Source organism: Gouania willdenowi, chromosome 9 (genome assembly GCF_900634775.1).
Source record: "Gouania willdenowi chromosome 9, fGouWil2.1, whole genome shotgun sequence".
Classification (NCBI taxonomy): Eukaryota; Metazoa; Chordata; class Actinopteri; order Blenniiformes; family Gobiesocidae; genus Gouania; species Gouania willdenowi.
In genome coordinates this window covers 19,424,391-19,450,267 of record NC_041052.1, presented here as the reverse complement: position 1 = coordinate 19,450,267, position 25,877 = coordinate 19,424,391, and the positions used below count along the sequence as shown (strand labels likewise).

At 37.5% G+C, this 25,877-nt stretch overlaps 1 protein-coding gene across 1 annotated transcript in view; it reads right to left on the bottom strand.

Moving 5' to 3' along the window:
- Nucleotides 1–25,877, bottom strand: part of LOC114469484 (ultraviolet-B receptor UVR8-like) — a 362,330-nt gene that overhangs the window by 206,751 nt on the left and 129,702 nt on the right. The window contains exons 6-7 of the mRNA XM_028457028.1: nt 15,279–15,403; nt 12,202–12,345 (exon numbers count right to left, since the gene is read on the bottom strand). Coding sequence (XP_028312829.1) covers nt 12,202–12,345; nt 15,279–15,403 — 269 coding nt within the window. The remainder of the gene's footprint in view (nt 1–12,201; nt 12,346–15,278; nt 15,404–25,877) is intronic.

Genomic DNA, 25,877 nt, shown 5'->3' with positions numbered 1-25,877 from the left:
TTAGTCCTTCACATAGCTGCTCTGCCGCTTATCAGAGCACGTCAGCCTTCACAGTGCCGATGTAGGTACCAAATGTGTCCGGGCATCAGTCAGGGGTCCGGCGCGCATGCGCGGACCAGGCATCCAAATTAGTCCGGGGTGCAGTGCTATTTTACGGCAGTTTGTGTACTATCTAAAAGGTTGAAACCCTGCTTTTTAAAAATAATTAGAAGTTTAAGCTTTAAGCTTTCTGATTTATTTTGGTGCTTATCTTATTTTCTGTTTGGTTTTTGATTGTCAGTGTTGTTTAATGTGTTTTAATCCATTTTTTATTTCAATTATTTTTAATTAGAAATTAAAAACACTACAAAACAGTCACATATTTAAATGTGTACTATTAAAATATTTAATAAACGTCGTATGGTCGGTATTCATTCAAATCTCACGTCCCAGCAGCTCTGTCCTAAAGACTGCGAGTGAAGGAAGTGACGTAGGGTTGGAGTGAGGGTCACTTCCTTATGACAATCAAAAACTAAACAGAAATGTATTATATATAAGCAAAGCAAATGTAACTGTGTTCTCATTTGGATTATTTAAATTCTATATACATAAAAACACACTCGAACGAGCGATATTTGTATCAAGAGGCCCGTTCGTTTAGGGTTGAGCTATACATGCACGCGGAAATTGACCTTTTTGGTTTTTTTTTTGATTGACTCATGCAAAAGAGAGTACCAGCACTTTTTGTGAGCCACTTAAAGCACTGGTATACTGTATGTAAAGGCAGAAAAAACAAAAGGAAAATAAATGGTGAACACATTCAGAGAAGCAAATCTTGACTAGAACCTGCCTGTGTACTTACGTATAAAGGCAGGAGAAAATGAAGAGAAGTGAAGGAGAACACAGACCATGTGACACGCGAGGAGAAATTAAACTGATCAAGCAATAAAGTTGAGGATATAAAAGGAAAAAAAAGACTGGCGGGGTGGAGTTATAGCCTCCACGCCCTACCGACCTGCTTGTGAATAATTTAGGGGGAAACGGATTAAGTCGCTAAAGAACGAGCAGTTTTAACACTCGAGCAGACAAAGAAAAGGAGCAGTTTGAAGATGAGAATATTGGCTGTATTTAGCCGCCCCACTTACCGTAAATCTCACTTTCAATATGCTAACTGTGTTATTTGACCTGGCAAAAAAAAAAAAAGCTAGAATATGAACGAATCTCACCACATATTTGGCCACAATAAAGCTGTCCTGGTAAACAGGTAGCTTATAGCTAGGTGACCTTAGAGTTGTGGTGATTAGATATATTAGTGAAAAAATAAAAGGAAAAGTGCTTGGATATAAAAACAAATTTGACATGAAAATGTAAAATTATTCATAGGTAAGATGATAATCAAACTGATCTATTTTGATATTTCCTCCTGACAAACATGAATTAAGCTAGGAACCTTTGCTTTAGCATCGTAAATTATGGAAAGGTGCAAAAGTAGGAAAAGGGTATTATTTTTTAGTTGTTTTTTTAAACTTTTTATTTATTCAGAACATTTTTCAGTCAGAACAGAACAGTGTGATGTACTACACATGAAGACAAGGACAGATACAGAGTAATTAAATAATAATCATTGAAAAAAAGCAAAAACAAGCAAGAATAAAACCAAAACTAAACAACAAACATATCTAAATAGAGGAGTCTACTGCCCGTTCGGTTTGATAAAAATTGGTTCAACTCATATTAGTTTTTATGCCTAAAATTTGATCCCATAGCCATTTTATGCCTTTGTTCTGTTTTTTTTGAGACAACATATTAAAAACAAATATGGTACTTTTTCCATTCCATCTCCATTAAAGTTGAAGACATTTTCTTAGTTTGCACAGATGATATTTATTTGTGAGGCATCATATAAAAGGTAGGCTTAACCTTTTACTTGCATGCTGATATAAATAATGTGACCTTAACTTAGGTCCGTGGGGGGAGGGGATCTATGTACACATATTAAAATATTCTAATATGAGAAATCACAAATTTAGTGTTGGAAAATATCAGCACATCAGATATCAGCAAAAAGCTAATATCGAACATCCCTAAAAACGATATTTGAGGAGTGCCTATAGGATGTCATTCAATTTGTTATTTAATTGTTTAAGGGTAATAATAAACCTGTTGTTAAACTGCTTTCTAAAGTGTGTATATTATAATATATCAAGCTTTAGTGATTAAAGTTATGCACACAACAAGGACTCTTACAAGAATACAACAACAGTGAGCCACCAAAATACTTCATTGTTTGTTTGATCAAAGTATGATCAGTTTCTATTTTAAAACATCTAATTGTGTTCTTTCTAGCACTACATAAAAACGGTCCCACTAAGCCTTGCAATTAAATGGGAGGTTTAACGTTAATGGATATATTCTTGTGCTCTGCTAAGGATTCATGTCACTATGCTTGAGATTTCCAGACGCATGGGAGGACAACTCATGACAACACTAAAAAGGAGTCATCCACTGCTGCCAAAATGATAAACCTCCAGGGAGGAACCCTGGACCCCAGCTCCATGAAATCCATTCTCCCAAAACAAGACCTACTCTTATAAAACTGAAAGAGAAATGAAGGATGCTCCATTAAAACGTACGGACAGAGAGAGTGGCTGGGCAAAAAAAAAAAAATGGAAAGAAAACACGTGAAAATACATCTAGGTGTGGAATCGAGTTTAAATGTAGTGCAGTTGTGTATGACAACTAGTGCTAAACCTGCAGACTTTGAGCTCAAGCAGCCGTCACAGCTTTGAGGCCTTTGGTGTCACACGCTGCAGAGGGAAAAAAGGTCCATCTGTCTACTCGCTATTTCCTCTTTCCCACCGTTGTAATAAACCCACTACTATTTTTCTTTCGTTCCCTTTATCGTTGATCATAAATATATTACTTTGTTGATAAGCAGTGTAAACATACACATCATTCCAAGCAGATACCAAAACTTCCTGTTATATTTATGATTAGAATAATGTTTTTGTGTCATAAATATTAAGTATCTGATGACATGTGAGCAGACACACACATGGACATGGTTATTTTTCTTTGCTGTTCTTTACATTCACTTTTACTTCAATGGACAAATCATCTAACAACTGTATACCACACACGCCTACTGGCTAGGCTGCCATGCAAACACTTCGATAGTGGGATACTACACTAACATGAGATGAGAAAACCAGTAAGAAGAACTAAATTAGGGAAACCAGTGGCTGATCGAAGATGACTGAAGTTAGCAAACTGCATTTGGAATGGCTTTCTGTCTCTCTTTGGTACAAGCTGAGACCCAATACTCATATCAGATCTGAATATTTAGCAGCATTAATCGCTGAATATACATTTTGGAGCAGGCAGAAGACAAACATTCCCGTCCTTAATGACATCTCCTGGGAGGAAATTCATTAAACAAGGTTGTTGTGCAATAAAACTCAGTCGCTTGGAGAGGTCGAATGAGGTTCACACTACTAACTTTGTACAGAACCCAATGGCAACTGGGTTAGTGACATTTTTCATATCAAATCACATTTCTGTAATATCTGCAGAGCCACAGCTACAGGTAGGTACAATGAGACTGTGACCTACTTTGAGAGAAGCACCAAAAGAAATGACACAAAATGTCCTTTTCCAAGCAAAAAGGACATTTGATGTTGATAGTTTATGGTAACACCTCAATAACTAATTCCAGAAGCCTTGTGGACACATCGGTTTTTCATCCACAGTTGTTTGGAATTTGTGGCCAATGTCAATTTTCTTTAAGAAAAAAAAAAGTTCAAGTCGGGTATGTAGTGGCTTCAATAAAGGTTTGACCCGATTTAGCAAGACAAAGCCCCTCCTTCATTTTTTAACGTTTTGATTCACCCAACAATAGCAATATGGTCTATTATAAAACATGGTGCAATGTAAGGACAAAGTCAACTTCCCACATATTACATTTACATATAGTCAAGGGCAAGATAAGTAATTTACAGAGTACTCACGTTACTGTAATTGAGTTGCTTTTATGGGTACTTGTACTTTTTTGAGTTTGTTTCTAAATCAGTAATTTTACTTGTACTTAAGGACGTTTTAAAAGACGTGTTTAGTTACATTTCTACACCCAACCGTTACAGAGTAAACAATTTTATTTTTGTTTTAAAATGATCAACGGACATTGTGAAACTACAAAAAATAAAATGAAATGAAACAACAATCAAATGCATCACATCATAGCCGACCAACCAGATTAAATGTAATGCAACGTGCCAAAACAGCATTGAATGCCGGTTATTTTCTCAGTTTTAGAGTTCATAAATTTAGACATAATTAGAAGATACATATATATATATATAATTTTATTTTATTTTATTTTTATTTTTTTTTGACTCATTGGTGTTATTTTATTTTATTTAAAAATAATTCTACATTTTGACAAACCTTTTAGTTTATACGGATGCCTTTGTTGAAAATAAATTAAGTTGCAATTAAACCATGGCAAGATTTATTCCCAAAAATAAACGTACGGGGTGAAAGTAACTTTTACTTTAAATAATATCTAATTGAGCTACTTTTTACTTATACTTGAGAACTTTTTGTATGACTTACTTGTACTTGAGTACAATTTCAATCAAATAACAGTAATTCTACTTGAGTAGGATATCAGTACTCTTTACACCTCTGGTAATTTACTTAATATAACAAGATCAGTCCATTCATGATATCCAGGTAAGACATTGCTGTCAACATTAATTAGAGAAAGGTCAAATTTATCATATTTCAATTAAATTAATGTAATTAATATATTTCTTAGGAATGTATTATTATTGTAGGAAGAGGTGGTTTGAAGTAACACACCATTAAAGGTTTTACTACAAGGAAAAGAAGGAGGAAGTGTTTTCTTCTGAGCTTGCACACTTTTCCACTCCCCTCTCTCCATACATCGTATGTTACCCAGACTCTTCAAAGTCCCTGTTGTGCCAAACAAGCTTGTCTGTATTGGAAAAGATTTTAAAGTACATCAAACATGACAGGAAACCTACTACTTTGTTTAATGCTTGGCTGGAGACAGAAGAAGAGAGCTTCCACATGGAATTGAAAAAAAAAAAAAAAAAGTTTACAGGCGAACATTTCTACCAAGCGTTCTGGAACAAAATGCTATTGTCATAACACAACACAACAGTCGGTATTTAAACCATTCTGAATACTAGGACATTAAAATGTTTCACTGGCATTTATTCATGATGGCGCTATTCTAAAACAACTGTAGGTTAATTTCTTACACCTTGCTGATCGATGAACGCTACTCTAATGATTAACATTATTGCAGGACAGACTAAAAGTGTGGTAATAGGTTGATATACTGTATCCTGTGTGTGTGCTCCTTGTACGTGTGTCTGAAAACACAGTAGATGTAGTTACACACTGCTCGGTGAACTGATTGATGGTTGCTGTCCATGCAGGCCTACATTTTGGAGTGGATTGGAGTCACAGCACATGAGCGAACGCAAGATGGAAGACTGTGGAGCTCTCCACTACAAAGACACAGAAAGAGTCTCTGCACCACATTCACACAAACTCTCTCACACACACACACACACCACACCCACAGATCCACTTCCCCACCACTCTTGCTTGAAGATCTACCTGCCAGCTGCTGCCAGTCGCAGGGAAAGATGGGCTTTGTTGGTTTTGTGAAGCCCACCGACAAGACCCCCCTGGAGACTTCAGGTCTCCTGCAACACAAGCCTCAGTCTTATCCACCCCGCTGCACAGGCAATCTGTTTTCTATATTACCAGCCTGTATCACTGTACTATGCACTATAGAACAGCAATTGAGCAGGAAATTAAGTTAGGGGATCGGTATTTGGCGGAGGAGAACGAGCTGGTGTGGTCTTCTCTCTCCACATACAAGGATCATTAAATATCACATGAGTTTTTTGATAAATTTCCTTTTCTCCTCTATCTGCTGTTCCCATCAACTCCCTCTCTCTCTCTTTTTCTGTGTCTTTCCCTGTTCTTCAATTCCACTATCATTATCTGCCTGTTTCCTCGTTGTATCGCTGTATTTGTGGAGTGTATGAACCAAAACATCCTAATGGATGTTTAAACAGCTTGAGATGTGTCAGCCTGGGAACTACCTCCCCGTGACAGGGATTTGAGACTGCTGCATTAGGAAAAAGGGGGTGTTCTCTTTAGCTTTCCTTTTGTTTATTTCCATTCCTCACTATCTGAGGACACAATCTAAATATTTCTGACATGGCGGAAACCACTTCTTGTCTTGTTGGCTGTCTGCCTCTGTCCTTGCTCGCAAACGTCTCACAATAACTTCTCCTTACAAACTTACTATACTCATGACTGAGAATGGGTTTTGAGTAAAGGGGCTAAGGGACCTTTCACAAACCATAGAAAACTAGTACTATAGTTCTGTACTTGACCTTTAGTAGAGATCAGAACCACTGACCACTGATTGGAGCTAGCGCCTCTGAACCTTGAGAAACAAGCCCTGAACTGAAAAGTGAACTGTAGCGTTTCAGCGATTCCCAGTTAAAGGACTGAGGACAAACCTCTTCAAGCTTAACATTCACACATTGTAGGACTTTTTTTTTTTTTATCCTTTTCATTTTGTGTTCCTCCCTCATATTTTCTAACGTAACTCAATATATTTTTCATGAGAATCCCAAAAGCCTTAACATAATCACTCTCTTCTCGTAGTCTCTTTTTTTCCTTTTCCACTATTATTCAAACTGTTGCTGAAGGTACTTCTGGCTCTGGAGTTCTCTGAGCTATAGCTTTTTTTTTTTTTTTTTAATCTATTTAAATGTCTTTTCTCTCTCTGTATCTTATTTGATTTGATTTTATTTTATTTTATATCAAACGTCAACACAATAGCAGTGTATCACACAATGAGGGGGAAAAAAAAACGATAATAATAGTAATAAAAAAATTAAAATAAATCAAACAAGGCAAAGAGAGAACAAATGTTATAGAAATCCTGCCCATGAAGCCAATACATGTTCGAAAAGGAGTAAGAGGAAATGGATACTTATATGATCCTACCCCTTGTAATATCTAGTACTATGATATACACCTATTTACACTATAAATATACATATATACACACATAATTCAATGATACATATATATATATTTATATAGTTATACAATTCATGTGATCCATTATACATTCATCTGTCCACACATACACAAGTATATACACATCTATTTACAATTTTAACCTTTAACTTGTGCTTCGAGAAGATAAACTTTATGTATTTATGTCTAAATTGCTAATTTTTTTATTCCAACACACAAACTGTCCAACAACCTGGTACCGCTTACTGACACACAAAAGCTTTTCTTTTGTTGTCCATGCGTGTAGTGACCGAAAGTTCATTTTGTGTCTGAAGTTATAAGTCTCAGCTTTTTCAATAAACAATTTCTGAATAATGTTAGGGAGAAGTTTTTAGTTGTGCTTTAAATGCTATTTTACTTTATTTTATTTTCAATTTCTTTCAGCAAGTCTATGCAAATTCACTCATGTCCAGTTCTGCTAAAAATCATTCATCTTTTTTTTACCGACACATTTTTCTCTACATTGTTCATGTGATTTTATTTATTTATTTATTGATTGTGGCATTAGCTTATTAGGACTGTGGCATCTGCAGAACATAATAAGAGAAATCTCTTTCAACTTTAAAGATGTACTGTCAAGACATAATAATCTGAGAAGAATTGTTCCAGAAGTCAATGTGATCATCTCCAAATTAATTTTGTGGTTGGTCAAAAAAAATAAATTGAGATAAATAAAAATAAATCAATATATCATTATCAATTGCATATAGTCTCTGTGTTCCTGTGTCAATGCTAACACTATTTCTGAAGTATCTCTGAAGCAAGACCCTTAACCTCTCTGTTTTTTTTGCATTTTCTCCCACAGTTGTTGATATAGCATTTAAATTAATTTTTGATTTATCTATATTATAGCATATTAATAGTCTGAGGCAATGCGACAAAATGTTGTTCCCAAAAGCCACTACTGTGATATTTGTGAAATGACAATAAAAGAAAGTGGAAGTCCGAACACTCCTACTCGTAATAACGCTCTTGAGTGACTTCTAAGATTTTTTTCTTATCAACTTCTTAATTATAAAACTCATTATATTAAGTTTTATTTCAGATTTCTTTTGGGTTAATTTTGGAAATTCAGATGCCCCAGATATCAACTTAGTAATGAAATACATATTCATAGAAGACATTAGTTCCATTTCATACTTCAGGGAACATAGTTGCTGTGTGTGTTAGAGTGTGTCAGAGTAAAATGTACAGTGTGCAGGACATGTGAGTAGATGTCTTTTTAAACAATCACAAGAACAAGAAAAACAAAACATATTTCAAAGTCTAGGTGACTAAACATTTATCTCCCTGGGTTTGACTGTTTTTGTTTGAGACGATGTTTTCATCCAAACTGAACGCATGTCTAACAAGAAGGACAACAGCTCAAGCTTACAAGGATAGTTCTCACAGGGCTACAAATGTTGAAATCGAAATTATCAAATTCAACAAGCAACAACACTCCTGAATCCGTAGAAACCATTACACGCTCTGATAAAAAAAAAAACAACACATAATTAAAATCAGTAGATAAAAACTAGAATCCAAAGGTAGTCTGACCCATTATTGTCAGTCACATGGAACAAAAACATGGTAGAAGTGCATTATCAAAGTTGGTTGGGATGCGGTCAGAGAGATATGGTCTAAATCCTTCCTGATGGACAGACAGGCCACCAAAACAATGTGGTGGCTTGTGAGAGCAGCAGCAGCTGATGGAAAGATACCCTGACATTTGCTGTGTTTAGAAGGAGCCCTTTACCATTTCTCACTTCCAATTTCTTTGAAATATCTTCCATCTCTGACTTGTCACTCACCTTAATAATTTCACGTGGTTATTGACTCAGCAATTGGCAGTGATTCAGCAATAACTGAAAAAACAACTAAAAAAACTAAGGAAACAGGACAGATAGGCTCAGATGAGTCAGCCACTTTATTTAGTCTGGTACAATAATAGTAGAAAACAGTGATTTCTGGGAAACTATGAATGCCTTTGTTCTGTGAGCTTGCTATATTGTAGCATACAGTTTGGCAATAATTGTTAAAATCCCATTTATCAAACACTGGTGTCAGATCGTATTCCGAGACCATCTAGACTGGTTAACTGGTCTTTACTGGATTTGATTCCAAGTTACTTAACACGGGCCATGACAGAACTATCACATCTCCAGGGTGGGATGGTGCACTGAGGTCACGATACGATAGACAATGATGGGCTCATGATAATGATACATTACAGTATTTTTTAGAAAGAAAGAGACAATTTTATTGATTTGACCTGTGGATATAATACTTAATCTTTATGACTATTTTTTTTAACTTAATATAAATAATAAAAAATAATAATAATCTGATGTGTAGTAGATTGTGTAGATTTATTTATTTTTTTTACCCTTCCCATAGGTGTAAAGAGTACTGATATATCCTACTCAAGTAAAAGTAGTTACTTGATTGAAACTGTGCTCAAGTACAAGTAAGTCATACATGAAATACTGAAGTAGAAATAAAACGTAGCTCAGGTAAATAGTACTCAAAGTCAAAGTTACAAGATACTTTCATTCCCCCTTGTTTATTTAATGTATTAAACCATGCCATGGTTCCCTTGCATACAGTAAACATCCATACATCCATTTTCTGACCCGCTTGCTCCTTTTTTCATCTCATATATACACTTATGAAGGAAGAGACTAAATATTTGACAACTGGAACTTAATTAATTTTCCACAAAGGCATCTGTACAAAATAAAAGATTATTTATTTTAAATAAAATAAAACCAATAAATCCTTTTTAAATAAAAAAAAAAAAAAATATTCTCCAGCTCTTAAGTATAGCTAAATTCATGAACTCTAAAACAGTGCCATGCCAAATGTGCCATGTGGGTAACAACATAATAGGTAGAAACCATAGAAAGTGGCTGAGCTTTGAAATGGCACAACAAAGAACATATGGATTATGTTCAACGTGACCTCAGGTCAGCAGTTTATGAAGAGAGCATGAAACCAAAAAAAAGAAAAATCATAATAATTTACTTAGTAACGGTTGGGTTTAGAAATGTAATGAATGACTTTACCTCTTCTAAAATGTACGTAAGCACAAGGAAAATTACTGATTTAGAATTACACTAAAAAAAGGACAAGTATAAAAAAGCAACTCAGTGACAGTAACGTGAGTACTTGTAATCCGTTACTTTCACCTCTGACCATCCCCTCGCTCACTTGTACCCTGGACGATACATCTTGTTGCGTTTATTAATATGGTATCTTATGCTGCAATGCTGCTTGACTATAAGTGTGAAGCTGTCGATGCTGCAGATTGTTAAAGCCAAAATAGTGTTAGTTCATTTCTTTAAGGGTGGCTTCTTTGTTGGATCAGAGAAATTGGCCATTTAAACAGGTAAATATTGATGTACAAAAAGGATGAGGTTTACACGCGTCACTCGTCAGTGTGAATCCATGTAGCTAAAGCTGAAGGGGGGTGAAGGGCACAGAGTCGGGGCTTGTCTGACATGTGGCCTGGTGGGTTGGCTGAATGGTTGAATTGCTGTCTGGATGACTGGTTGGGTGCAGACCAGCTCGAGGTTGGCAAACCCTCGCTTTCTCTCTCCCTCCCCCGGAGTGACAGGCTGAGATATTAAGACAGGCATTTTAATTAACTGTGCCACTCTTCCACCTGCTGCCCTCAATATGCTCCGGCCCTGGCAAGCTGTCTCTCATACCAGTGACTCTCTCGCTCCCTTTTCTGCCCCATATTTCCCATCACTTGATCCTTTTCCTTGTCCCACGCTTCTTTTTGTCACTTTATTTTCCATTTTCAAATTTCACCCTTCATCACTCGGATTTTCTTTCCCCAACCCCTCTTTGGTACGTCCCACCACTGTTTGACCCTAATAAATGGCAACTCATACGAATAGATGAGGCGATTCCACAACGCTCAAAAGACAAAATTAGCCAATTTCTTTTTTGTACTTTGAGCATATTAATTCCTACACATGTCCTGTTCTACTGACCCTCTAACAACCCGCCACCACATCTCATGCACACACGTACACACACACACACACACACACACGCACACACACACACACAATCTTTCACGCTCTTCAAATCTATCTCATAATTCAGCTCAGCCCAACACTCATCAGGCTATTCATTAAGGCCTGATTGGAGATGGATATTTCTGTTCCCTTGTGACAGAAAGAAACTAGGGATCAAACTGGGGACATTAGAGGATTTAGAAGAGCAACTGTGACGCAGAGCAACAGCAAGTGTATGTCTGTACACTTAGACGTATCAGCATTATAAGCATGTTTATTGAAGTTTGCATTACCGTGTACAAATATTTGCCTGGTGATTTGACAATCTCCTTTAGTGCCGTGAACTCCAACGGTCTCATTATTTTGATTATAAATTTGCTGTAATTTCAAACAGAGCAGAGCAACAAATGATCCACTGCTGTGTGTGGCACTCATCTGAAATTGTCTAACAATTTTAAATGGGGTTAATAATAGACGGCATTAACAACATGGGAAAATGACACTACAAAGCGTTGTAATAAAAGGATTGATGTTCTTCCTCCAGAATGATTTCCAGGACTTGGGAGATACAGCTAAAACTAACAAATGGCTCGACTCTGGCTCCATGACGATGGGGCCTCAGTCGTAGCCGTATTACAGTGAGGAGGACAGCAACTGGGACCAATACATCAACCTGGCAGACAGAAAGCATTCATCTGCTGTGTGAGCAGGAGAGACTTTGAAGTTCTCCACAGTGAGGTGAAAGAGCAGCCATACCCTCAGCCTCTGTGTTTATGTAGCCACACTAGCCTTGGGAGAGCTCCTAATGAATGATGTGGATATACAGACACCACGGCTAAAAGCACGCGCACACACACACACACACACACACACAGGGGCTTTCTGTGTGAGGGCCAAGGCACACACTGATAATTTACACAAACTTTATGTCGAGGCCATTGAGGTCATTTGAGCATTTCATGCAGCTTTGTACTCTACGTCTACATGGGAACAAAGCGGGGCATAAAAAGCAGGCAGATTTAGAGAAGAAAAAATAAAACATCTACGCGTATGAGAGTGAAACATTGGCACGGACCTGTTAGAAGAAGACTGTGCCAACATCCTCCAGCAATATCTCTGACTGAGAGGCTTTGGATTTTCACTTCCTCTGGGAGAAGTAGGTTCCTCTTGGTGTTTCCACATGCTCGTCCACAGCCCCAGTTAAACAACCTGCCGTCACCTGTGTGTCATCAATTCCAAAATGTAAGCTTATTTGTGTAGGGGGGAAAAAACAAGTTACTGTTTTTTGTTAAATAAAAGTATTCATTTAGACTGGATAAATAGTATTATTTTCATGCAATTTTAAATAAATCAAACTATTGCAAAACTGATTGCAATTTTTTTACAACAAAAAATGTTATCATGTGTAGTTCTTCTACTAATTCTAAAGTCCAGCAGGGGCCTCCAGCAACCTGGAGCTCATTTTGCCTCTCGCTCCACTGCACCTCTCGGAGCATGTTGTCCTTGTTGTTGCTGCTGCTGCATGGAGGCCTCTGGAGATAAATTATAGATGCAACGCAAAAGCTGTAAAATTTGTTGTATCTTCTATTATCTTCATGTTAAAGGCCACAAAAGCTCTTCAGTGAAGTCAGCCATTAAGAAATGACAGGTATTGCTATCAGGCTTCTTTATAGGCTATTACCTGCAATGACAGCAGCTGCTGCTGCACCACTGTACGGCCTATCACATTATTTGCAGCTAAAGTCAGCTACTGTGTCATTTTGCCTCATTTTCTTGACAGTGCTATCATAAATCCATTGGGCTGCAGGGGAAACTGTCGACTACCCCGATTATCTTCATAGCCTGAATGAATTCTGAAATGTATGTAACAGCCAATGACTGTTATGGATCAGGAGCCAGGGCCATATTCTTGCTAACTCTCTCTCTCTCTCTCTTTTTTCTCTCTCTCTCCCCCTCTCTCTCTCACTTGTATCTTTAGGTGATGTGCTGATCGAAAGCTTAAAGGCTCTGATATGTGCATAAAACTGGGTAAAATAGGTGAACGTTGAAGCACACTGTGACAGCACATGACTAAAGACATCACTTTCTATCTATCAAGTGCTCTCCACATGAAATCTCCCCATGAATTTAACAGTCACAAAGATAAATAACATGAATCTCTTTTTCTGCAACAAAAAAACTTAAATGTTTTGCAACAGTAATAAAGACATAAAAATACAGTTTTTGCATTAAAATTACGATTCCCATATTAAACATTCAGTCTGTCATTTATTATGTTTATATACTGTACTTAGGTGTGTGTTACGATACCTGTCAGTACAATACAGTACAAAATGCATGTCTTGCAATAGAACTACATTACTGCTATCCCTGATAACTTTTTATCAGATGAAATCTTTGGTCAATGAATCGAACATCATTTGCTCCAAATAGAAAAGGAAAAAGTCAAAAACTCTGTTGAAATGTTCACGCATTGCATTGTGGAATGTAGAGTTGCAGAGTTTGCATGTTCTCCCTGTGCTTGCATGGGTCACCATCCAAAAAACGTGACTGTAAAATGACTTGAAGTGATTGGCCATAGGAGTGAATAGGATTATGAATGGCTGTCAGTCTGTGTATGTGTTGCCCTGAGATGGATTGGCGCCCTGTCTAAGGTGTACCCCTGCCTAGCGCCCAGTGATATCTGGAAACAGGGACCAGCAGAAGCCTCGCAAACATAAAAATGCAGCAAGCGGGTTGGAAAATGGATGGGTGTATGGATGATATCATGTAGAATATTGTCAACAGACTACAACAAACATGATTATAAGCGAATCACTGTCCTCCTTGTCTGACAAAGAACAAAAAAATAAAAAAAAACAGTCAGAATGAAGTAAAAACACTTCTATGCATCCATTTATGGGACTCCACATCCCATAATCCAATGCGCAAAAATTAAGGATGGGAACCAGAAACCGGTTCTTTCTGAGAACCAGTAATCCAATGCTTAGGAATCGTTTGTTAGCTTGACTGTCGATTCCGCTTATCGGTTCCTCTTACGTTGCAAATACGTAACAGTAAACTCCTCCAGGTCCTGTATATTGTGTTTATGCTAGCACCAAGTGAAGCTCCTTCACCATATAGTTGTTTGCAGTCCACCGTGGTGAATCCACCTCCTCTACCCGCAGCTGCGCTGTCCTCAGTGCTGTGTTTGTAGCGTCTTTGTTGCTAGGCTACTCACTGTACACTCGCGCTAAAGTTGCTTTTTGCACTGACTTTTCTTCCGAAAACAACAAACTTCCACAAGAACACACGCCTCGTCGCCAGTTTATGTCCTGATAACAAGTAATCAGACACGGGAGATAGACTGGTACTGATCGTTGTCTTTAGTTTGCTCTTTCACACGTTCACACACATGGCTGATGACGTCACGTGTAGCAACAGGAACGGCGTCTCTGAAGGTCCATTTATAGAAATGTAAACAAAGGCTAAACTAAAGCTTTATCATTTAAATACATAACAATAAGTGCAGCTGCACTTTTGGTTAATAAGGTTCTTTTTTACAGAAGAATTATTTGTTTTATGTCTGAATTAGTTTTGGATCAAGTTGTTCAAGTTCAAAAAGAGCCCTGTAAATATTCTCAAATGTTTGTAGCCAAAATGTGTCATATGTTGTAATAATAATAATTCATCAATTTTATATAGCGCTTTTGTGATCCAGTGAAAACAATCTATACCTGGTGGATTAGAAGAGAGCTGATATCCCTGCAGGAAATTAAAGAGGCAAAGATAATATAATAGAGTTAAAGCAAACAAATCCATTTGTATTATTTAATTACCTCACCCAATGAAAATCGATAAGAGAATCGGTAAGGAATCGAATCGATAAGCAGTATCGATAATGGAATCGGAATCGCTAAATTATTATCCATTCCCATTCCAAGCAAAAATATCAACAGAGTGTTTACAGTGGCGATACAAACAATTTCAACCTTTGTCCTTTCTTTTTTAAATGAATGATGTTTGATTCATTGATCTATGAGGCATACGCTATGATTTTATGCAATAAAACATTAAAGAGGGTAGAAGCTTTAAACATTCACTCTATCAATTATTCTCTTTATACACTTAGTGATTGTTGTGTGTTCCAGTTGAAGGAGTGTGTTAGGATACCTGTCAGTACAAGATTGTGGTTTGCCCCACAGGTGACCTTCGAAGCAGGGCCCACACGCTCCACAAAGTGCGGGACAACCACACTTTCATTAGAACCGCTGCCAATTTGCCCATAATCATTGTGCCTGTAGGGAGCAGAGTATAAACACATAATTAAAATCATAATTAATTACCTGCAGGCATCATCTTCATACTGTCATATTTTAAACTATGTACGGCACCATTTTAATGCTGTGAATTATTGCATCTTTCAATTACTATAGGGTAAAATAAATAATTAAACCATTCAAACTATTGCGGCGAACAGGTTCCACTGGGGCCCGTGGAACATATTATGTGTTCCACCCTTTTCTGTGAATCCTCTTTGTGACAATAACGAGACACCGCCATATCAGAAGAGAAACACCACCTCACTAACTAATTAGACTCTCAGGCTGCAGTCTGACAAAATAAAAAAAAAAAAAAGAAAGAAAAAAGAAGAGAGAAAAGTGCTTAAAGGGAGACTTGCTCTCCCGCCATTTGCATCTGCCACTTTTTACTGCATCTGTTCCAAGTGCCATTCAACGCTCTCGTCCTCCTTTTGTTGGGGAGTGTTGAGCCCCATCTATTTAGGCTCACCTCCTACCTACCCAGGGCTTTGTCCCAGCTCCTCTGCAGACCAGTAATGAGCCAACCACCACAAAACTGCAAGGAAATTAATGACTCATTACCAACGAGGCCGAGACTGTGCCACAGCCTCTCCAACCTTCCCAGTTCCACCCACAAGTCCACATGTAATCCTCAACCCTCCTTTTCTCTTCTCTCACCATCATCCCTTCAGCCCGTACAGAAAGACCTCAACACCTCCCCTATCAATTAGAGCCTATTACAGGGCTCCCATGCTAGCAGGGCAAAGAAAGAAGGCCTTCACAGCTTGAGAGTGTGTGCAGGAGAGATTGGGAGAGTTGAATGAGGAACCTTAAGGTGCTCCTTTCACACCCTTGCCCTTATCCATTATGCCAGTCTGTAAAGCCCCCCAGGAGAAACGTGCGGCCCCAAAAAGACTTGGGGATGAAAATAAGTCAAGGGAGGGATTCTTGGTCACACCTTTTCTCTTTCTCCTTCTTCCCCAGTGTCACATTATATCATAACTAGTCCTCAAGCAACATGGTCACAGTGCTCCTCCTTTAAACAGAGTGTTAGAAAAAAAGATATCAAGCTTCCAAGTTATAACATAATCAAACAGTGCCAACTTCATGCCCAAATTACAATATATATATATATTTGTTTTGTTTTTTTCTTCCTCCAAAAGAAAAGCAATTTAAACATTACCTATAGAACAAAACCACAACCTGCCTTGTTTTTTTTACTGTTAAATAAGTCACCAAAATGGTGAAGTTTCACTTTGAGGAAACAATGGTCACATTCGCATGGGAGTTTTTATTCCCCTTTAATTCATAACACTTGATTCCGAATGCAAATGTAGTTCTGAATTAAACATAAAACTCGGAGAGTAAATGCGTCCCCGTACTGCATGCACAGGCTGTAATATCACCAAGTTTATCATTGTACCGGTTGTTAGAGCTACTATCTTTACGAGGGAGCAAATATTTATTACTGTTTATTGTTTTCCAGAGTTTTACTGGGCTTTATTTACTGGAGATTAGTTCCTATCAACCTTCTCCTGCTCAGCTGACCAAAGTGAAACAGTGTGTTATTGTCCAGCTCCTGTATTCAAAACTACAACGAAAATAAAAGTAAAAATAATCCAATCAATAACCTTCCTAACACCCAGAACTAAAGAACTAAAGAGGAATTGAATATAGCCAAATAAACCTGTTGTCTATGTAAACTTCAATTCGGAATTACTATTTACATGTAAACACGGAGCAGAACACTTTAATTTGGAATAATTTAATTCGGAATAATTAATTCCAAATTCCAAACATCACATAACCTTTGCCAATGTACAATAAATAGTAGTTATCATTGCCCAGCTTCAAGAAAAAGACCATCAGGGATTAATTTACATTTATACTTAAATCACTTAAATTATGCAGGTGAAAACTCAAATGCATCATGCATGCATAAATAATCTTGTTTTTTTTTTTTTTTCACATTTAAATTCCTGTTTTAAGATATACTGTTCAGTATGATCTAAATCAAACTTATCAAATGTGTTAATGATAAACACTACAATTATATACAGTATAGACTGAGGCAAATATCAATCAGATGACGTGAACACCTACACATGAAAATTCATGTGCTTATTGATTCTTTTTGTTTCACTCTCTTTTAACCTCTGTGGCAGTCCCTCAGGCAATGCCTACACATTCCTTGTACTATTAGTCTTTGTTCAGGGGGAAAAATACGTTCTACATTGCCAGCATTTTACAATATCTTTTCTTCTTTTTTTTTTTTCCTTCCCACTGATAGGATATGTATCAGCTTTTCATTCAAGCATTCTATGCTCACTTGCTTTTGAAGCCGGTGCATTTCAAGGCAATCCCTCTGAGAGTGAATGGGTGAGATCACATGGGTTTGAGGTGGTTTAGAATGGCAAATCCTGCTGAAAGTGTCATTTCCAGTAGGAGACATCAATTTGCTGTGTGAAACAAGGGCCCAGGAGAGCTCCACAGCTTGGGAGATTCCTGACGAGAGCAAAGGGCCTGGGGATCAGATCCTACTCACCTGGATAAGACAGGAATTTCACAAAGAGCTTCAAATACGTAAAGCAAAAATGGGAACGAAGGACGAAAGAAAGAAACAAGAGAGTCAACTTAGCAGAAAAAAAAGAGCAGGAAGAGAAAGAGCTCTCTGACATGCCCTCTACTGTATAAGATGAGGCTTCGCATAATATGGGGCTAATTATGGCAGAGCAGCTGCAATTATTTGTTGTAATTGGGTTATAAAAAATAAAGAGACACTTATTAAGACTTATCTATACCATAATACGATCACAAGATAATAAATGCAACTCAACTTTGTGCCCTTTTTGACTTTGATATTGTTGTACACTACAGTGGTCTGCATTAAAAAGAGTTGAACAATGAACCCCCATCTGGAAAAAACTGTCAAAACAAATAAATATAGTTAATGGAGAGGTTGTAAAAACTGACATGCACGAAGAAAATATTGATAATAGTATTTCTGGGCAAATATTTTGTTAACAATAAAACTGTGCACACAGGCAGCAGAATTATATGTAATATAAAACCTCAATTAGGCCCAACGAGCACAAAATGGCTGATAATTATTGCTCCCGCTCATTAGATTGGTTTTTGACATTAAAAACAGTTAAATCACCACACGGGCACAAACACAAGCAGAGGCACACATGTGCACAAGCAGATGTTTGGAGATTATTTCTCGTTTAATGAGCTCGACACTGTACAGGTTGGGCTTTACGTATTTAGCATAAATGATAATAAAAAAGAGGTGTTTAAGTGATTTTTATCTGAATGCAGAAGGAACGTTTATTAAAATGTTTCATTGCTCTTGGAGAAAAAAAAGAAGGAAAAAAAAGTAAAGAACAAACTGGAAAAGATGCATTCCCAGATTCAATGCAACCTGGATCAGAAAGTGTCTGTAGATTTAAGCCTTAGACTGCCTCAGTGATTCAGAAATCAATAACAGTCAGTCAACATTAGTGGGTGTTTTCTAAGTAAAGCAAACAGCAGCCAATGCTGGCTCTATTAATTTTTGTCTTTTTAAATATTACCTATGAAACAGCCGGCAACACGAAAGCAATACCATCTGCTCCTGCAATAGATCTTAGGTAATAACGATACAGGCGCCAAAGGAATGAAATCCTCGAGGCCGGCCATAATAGTTTAAGATTCAATGCAATAAAATACAACGTGCAGTAAAATATTAATGTGTGTGTTAAAATTATGCTGCTGGTAATATTTTAGAATGCTTCTGCCTCTGAAATAGACATATCTATATTTATTTACAAGCAGGGGTAGTGGATAGGGGGCTTTGTGTGAAGCCATGTTTATGAATATCGACTTTGGCTTCAAGGTAAGTGGTTGTAAATCCATAAGAGGATCTTTGTAAAAGTTCCCTTGGAGGACATAACTTCAGCTCTAACATCTCCTTTCTTCACCTGACTTTTAAAAATGTAGATGTAGTCAAGACAGCGACATCTACCATAGCTGGTAAATTATAAAAGCCTTTTTTTTTATTTAAAGATCCAAGTCTCAACCAATCATATTGATAAATAGTGATAATAGATTTCATTCAAGTATAGTTAGTCCTTGATCTGGGTGTCTATGTGTTTATGAGTTTGAGCATGATAAAAATGACTATATACACGAGTTGTAATGTTCCAGATCATGATTGAAATATGAAAGATGTTCTGGGATCCACTCACAATAACCAGACAATTTAAATGTCCTTACACGATACGTATTTGCTTAAGTGCATACAGTATGTGGTTTAAGGTAATTCAGCTGTAGCTTTCCAGTCTTTTTAGTGTTTGCAGTGGCGTGGCCAGAAGGGGGACCGAGGGGTCAACACTGAACTTGTTTAACACTACAGCTGTATGCGCAATACTCCGACTGTGTCTGCGTTAAAAACAAAAACAAAATGCAACAACAAAGGAAATGAATCTGATCAGAAAAAAACATCTTACTGAAAAAAACTGTTGCTCTTTGTTGTTGTTGTTTCCTTGTCTGCACATGCTGTCGAAGGTCAATAATAATAATAATAATAATAATAATAGTGCAATATTTTCACGACAGCTATTTATGTTTTGTGATTGCAATGAAACAAATGCAATGCTTTTATTGCATAGATGTGACCATCGACAGCCCAAAAAAGATGGACAAAAACTGTTAATGTTACACTTCAACAAGGAAAAGGATCATTTATTTTTATTTATTGACATGTATTTGCATTCTTCTCATTATTGTTGTTTATTTTTATATTTTTTTTAGTCATTGAATAATATTTGGAGCATATTTAATTTGTCTTAAAGGCACACCGTGGATTTTTTGAGTTGAGCTATATGAGTTATTTGTAATGATTCCTCAGGCCAATTTTACCGTGCATGACAGTATCAATGCTCCGATCAGGACTTCCCTCTTGAAATACTGACTGTACGTTTGGAGGAGACGGACCGTCTTTCACCAGGTCATGTGACCTGGAGAATGCCTGGAGAACATTTCACTTTGCGGCAGTCATGTGACCACTAGCTTGAATATATATATAGTTCCCACGTGACGTCACAACATACGGGCATTTCCCGACCTGGCAACCAAAAGAGCACAATATGGTAGTTTCGTGTTGGGTTAATGGTGCACTAATCGGCGCGATAGTTCAGTTAAACGTGGATTCTTTAGTAAGGGAAGTCGGCAAGTCAGATCCGTAACTTCGGGATAAGCATTGGCTCTCGGGGCTGGGCTCACGCCGCGGCTACAGTCTATGGGCTGGAGGAGCAGCTGCCACAGCCACTGCCACACTATTCTCCCCGTCGCCGGAGAAGCAGTCCTGCCCTACTCCCTGGTCTCGCCTTGGAGGGCACTTCTCAGACTGTTACAGGTCAACGACTGTCTGCATACACAATCAAAAGACTGGCCCGACTGACTGTTTGTTGATTTTTGTGACAGTGTTGCAGCGTTTGTGGCCACTAGGGGCGCTTGATGTGAAAGTTACAGGTCTATCGCCCCTAGTGGCAAAAAGTTACACAGTGTGTCTTTAAATTATGTATTGTTTAATCAGAGGTTTTATATTGGGAAAAAAAAAATCCTGATATTAACAAAAAATCATAGTAAATAAGTTCATGTGTGGCATTTTTTCCTCTACTGTTCCAAAAATGGACCTTTGAAGTTCCATTTTAAATTTGACAGGAGTCTGTGACCACCCCACAGTGGCTCTCTGGCCCACCTTGGCCACCCGCATTAAAACTGACCTGGACACGCCGCTGAGAATGTAAAGTAGAGGGCATAGCCTTTGCTAATAAAAGGAGCCTTTTTCTTGTACAATGACCAAAAACATAATGCGTGACATATCTTATGTCACCCGGGGTTATTAATGCCAGCTGGGAAAGCTCAACCGGTCCCAACTGGATGAATTATTTGTGGATGACTAAACTTACATATTTTTAGCTGAACCGCACACAATCTTTGACATGTTTTTCAATTTGTTTTGGTTGAAGTTGGAGAGTTCAGATCTCAGAGGTGATAGCATTAGTAATACCGCTGACCTGGATATGATGGACACAGAGTTCTGTATCCTCGGGCTGTGATGATTACATGGGAGCGTAGATTATGTGAACTGATTTCTTTCCCACTTGAGTTCAAAGGGCTCAATCCACATGTTTCACATCTGAACTCTTGCCCCTCACTTTCAATGCACGATGATCTGATTTTTGTTTTTCTGCTTTTTGATGAAGACGGCAGCGTTTATTGTCACTACGCTCTAATAAGGAGCTGGAGGAGCTTCATTGATCTAAAACTGCATAGTAAACAAGACAAAAACCTTCCTCTTGAGCTCAGTTTGAGAAAATAGACAACCCATCCTTAAAATATATTGCTCTCTTCTGCTTTATATTTCTTCTTCTGTAAGTTTCCAATATTGGTAGTAAACCAAAAAGGTCCTTTTTTAAGTTCATGTAGAGTTTCTCCTAGTGCTTGTCTTCTTTAACAGACAGAGTTCACACACTGAACACATGCTGAGAGGTGCTAAACAGGGACTTCAGGACATGTCACAGCACACTTAAAGGGCTTCACTGTAATACATGAGACATATGCACATGGCAGAGGCAACATCACAATTTCCTTTGTTGGGGGAAAATAAAAAAAAAATCCCCATTGACAGGCATACCAAAGTATATCAAAATAACACGTTTCAACTTGGGCCGAAAAGACGTGAACTCATTTTCGTTTGGATTTTTAACATCTTTTATTTTCCATAGCTCTGAACATGTTTGTTTGCACTTTAGCTACTACCGTAAGAGCCTTCATCTGAGTTTTAATGCAATTAGGATCTAATTAAAAGCTAATCAGTCTTGATTACCTGTTGAACGTTACAGACAAGCAGCCTCGAGGCTCTTAAAGACATGAAGGTTGAGTAGCACTAATTACGGGTTGTACGGAGAGACAAACTAGCACATGGCAATCAAAGTGCAAAAAATTCAGAAACCAAGGCACAGACACACAAATGCTGTTTGCTGACATTGATGTTCAAGATTGTTAATATTGCTAGATTATTGATTAAGACTTTCCTTTGTGCAATGTCTAGTTTTTCAGACCTAACAGTGTATTTTGTTTGCTTTGTTCATTAGTGGTTACTAATCTTCCCTGGGGTCCAAAAAAAAATTCTAGTACATGTAAAAACAGCAAAATTAAAGACAGTTAAAAATATACAGAAACATTACATAAAAAGGTGCATCAAGACACATTTTCATTACACCAACAAATACATTAAAACATACATAATATATACATTAAGATTGGTTAAAAACAAAAAAAAATATGATTTTAAAGATATGTGAAGTTTACATGTCTTTCAGCTCCTTAGGCAAAACATGGACATTTGTAAATAGTTGATATAAGGACGATTTGGTGAGAGTTTGAAGCAAGTCGAGTATTGTTTGTACGAGTGGATATGATGGAAGTATTTGATCTTTTCTTTAAATAATCTCAGTTGGCCAAATAATCTTATTTATGAATATTAGTAAACTATAATGTATTTTAGTTTCAATGAGGGGCCATGATAAGGTACAGTGCATGTAAGTGATACTGGTCCTGTAGGGACACCTCAAAACAAGCCGACATATGTAATAGTTGCCAGATTAACTTCTTTTTTTCTTTCAGACTATGTTTTATAAGTAGTTTAATCACTCTTATAATTGAATTTCCACCATGGGGATAAAAACAATTATATGACTTAATGTTAAAGATTTCTTTTTTTTTTTTACACTATTTACGATAGATTTATCTCTCTCTTCCTTCCTGTTTATGACTAAAAAAGCCAGTATTTGCAGTTAAGATTTAGCTGTTGTTTTCCAATGAGCCGAGCTCGGCTGTTTTTGTTTTTTCTTCTTTCAATTCTTTAAATTCCTTTAGCTGTAAGGCAGAGCGCGATAAGAAAGAACGAAGACTTCCCTCATAACGAAGGACATGCCAAGTCTGACATAATCCAATCTGGTCCATTTTCATCAGCTTTTGTTTTGTGTTTTTCTTCTTCTTTTTTTTTTTTCGCTTCTCTTTTGGACTTCCCTTTGGTTCCAACGACGGCTCAAAAACCTGAAATGACACAATTCGGTCGCACTTGTATGGTGGTACGGCTGCAATCCAAACGGCTTTTCTGCAGAGAAATCCTTGAAGACCCACACACATTTAAATCTGGCCCTGGGGGCAACAGGCTCTTAACCACCAAGATAAAAAAAAAAAAAAAAAAAAAAAAAAGAAAAAAACATCCAAGCCAAAAGCAGAAATATATATTTTAAGGAAGGGCTTACCATGGCAACAAAAAGGCATGTCAAACTTGTGGAAAAGAGGCATTTTGACTGAGGAGTAAACACAGACCAATGTGCCCGTAGGAAAGCCTAGAAAAAGCTCTCCGCATATTAAAGGGCCCAGCCTCACACATATATACAGCAGAAAGAAAGACAATGGCAGTAATAACAGGCGAGGCGTCAGGGTGCTGAAAAGACGTTTAAACGGTCATTTGTGAGATGAAACGTAAAACGCTCTAATAGGTTGAGGCTGTGCCACAGGCAGGATCTTACACAAAACGACAAACATTTGCCCAAAATCATTCGCTAAAAACTACATTGTTAATTCAAAACCTGCAGCTCCCAAGTTCTCTCCGTGTCCATGTGATGTGTGCACTTTATGACAAACTAGTTTTCCTAAAAATCAGAAACTACATGCGGACACCGGCTGCTACACGTGCCACATTTTAGGAGGGACAAGGATTTTCCAATCTTCAAATTCATCTGAAGACAGGGAAACTAATTCAAGAGAAAGAAAAAAGAAATCCCGAGACGGATTCTCACAAATATAACCTTGCCATATTCTTGTTCTTTTCACACTCACGTCGTGAATGCTTGTATTTCAAGTGTAAACACAATCAGTGCTGTGCAGGAATGATAAAAAGCTGTTACTCTTATTACAGGAGAAAATAACAAGCTCTCATGAAGGGATTGATTGTTTTTAAATCGTAGATCTTTGTAAGAGGAGTGTAAAAGTAGAGCTAAGTCTCCATTATAGGACGCTGCCGCTACATAGCTTTTGATTTTCTGTCAACATCCCTCTTACCAACTCGGCACTGTATTTACTAAATGCATTGAGACCACGAAATGGATTGAAAATATTGCTTCGTCTGCTGCAATCAAAATTGTGTCAACCAGTTGGAGGTATTGCAGGTCTTTTATTCTGCACGTCTCACTCTGGCAGTGCTCGTACTGTAGGGTTGTTTGTGAATAACTGGGTGCACGTGTGTGTGTATGTGTGTGTGTGTGTGTGTGTGTGTGTGTGTGTGTGTGTGTGTGTGTGTAGCTACTGTAACAAAACATAAATTTACCGTTAACCATACAAGTCGACAACTCGCTGCTGCAAATCTCTTGTCTCTTACAGGAGGATTATACAGAGATTGAGAGTAAGTAAAACATGTTCTTAAACAAATCATACCCTGATTTCACATCCAAACAGAAAAAAAGAGGATTTAGAAAACCACATCAACTTTATTTAGTGCGTAACTTTCCACTTTAATGTATTCATTTTTGTCTTTTCCTCTGTGCACGCCGTGTACAGGATAATCCCACACATCCAAACACAATTCTAACATTGTAATCATGCAATTATTAAGTGCACATTCATGTATTAACACACAGATATGAATCCCCTCTTATTTTAACACGCAGGTTGTAAAATATAAACCATTATGTACATTTGTCTAATTACTACTTCCCACTATAAGCACATAGCAGTTGTCAAAAAACTCCCACGACAAGACTCTCTCTTAGCGTAGCGCAGCGCCCTCCCACTGTCTGTTATGAGCAACTCTCAACCCCTTTTCCACACCTCAGAATCATGGCCCTTGTGTCCCTCAAAGCACCCCAATAAATTCCAATGTAATGCTCTTAAATGAGATCTCTAACATGTGCCATTTCTCTCCAACTATATCTCTTATCTAACACCGTGGCCTTCATTAACTAAATAACACTCAGGGAAGGTAGCGCTGATGGGATATTTCTCAAGCCAGTTGCAAGTGACGGAGTACAGAAGGGAGTCATCAAAGGACAAGGAGCGAACAGGGATGATACTCAACAGAATGACTGTCAAGCTATTCACAAGAAGAAGAAAAAACTGTGTGAAAATATTGCAAATCCCCATTATTTTGTTTTTTGTTTCATTTTCATTTTTTAAATCATATTGCGTAAAACTACCTCCATTTTGGATCAGGATAACATCTATAAAGCAGGACAGCAGCAGCAATGAGAACCTTTGACATAGATGGTGAAAACCTTTTCTCTAATAACACATTGTTTAACAATAAATGCACAAAATATAGAAGCTTTGCCACGATCCAATGAGCATTAGACAACAGGATTATCAACATGCATTAAAGGATTTAATTGGCTGTTGTCTCCAGCCTTGTTGAGAA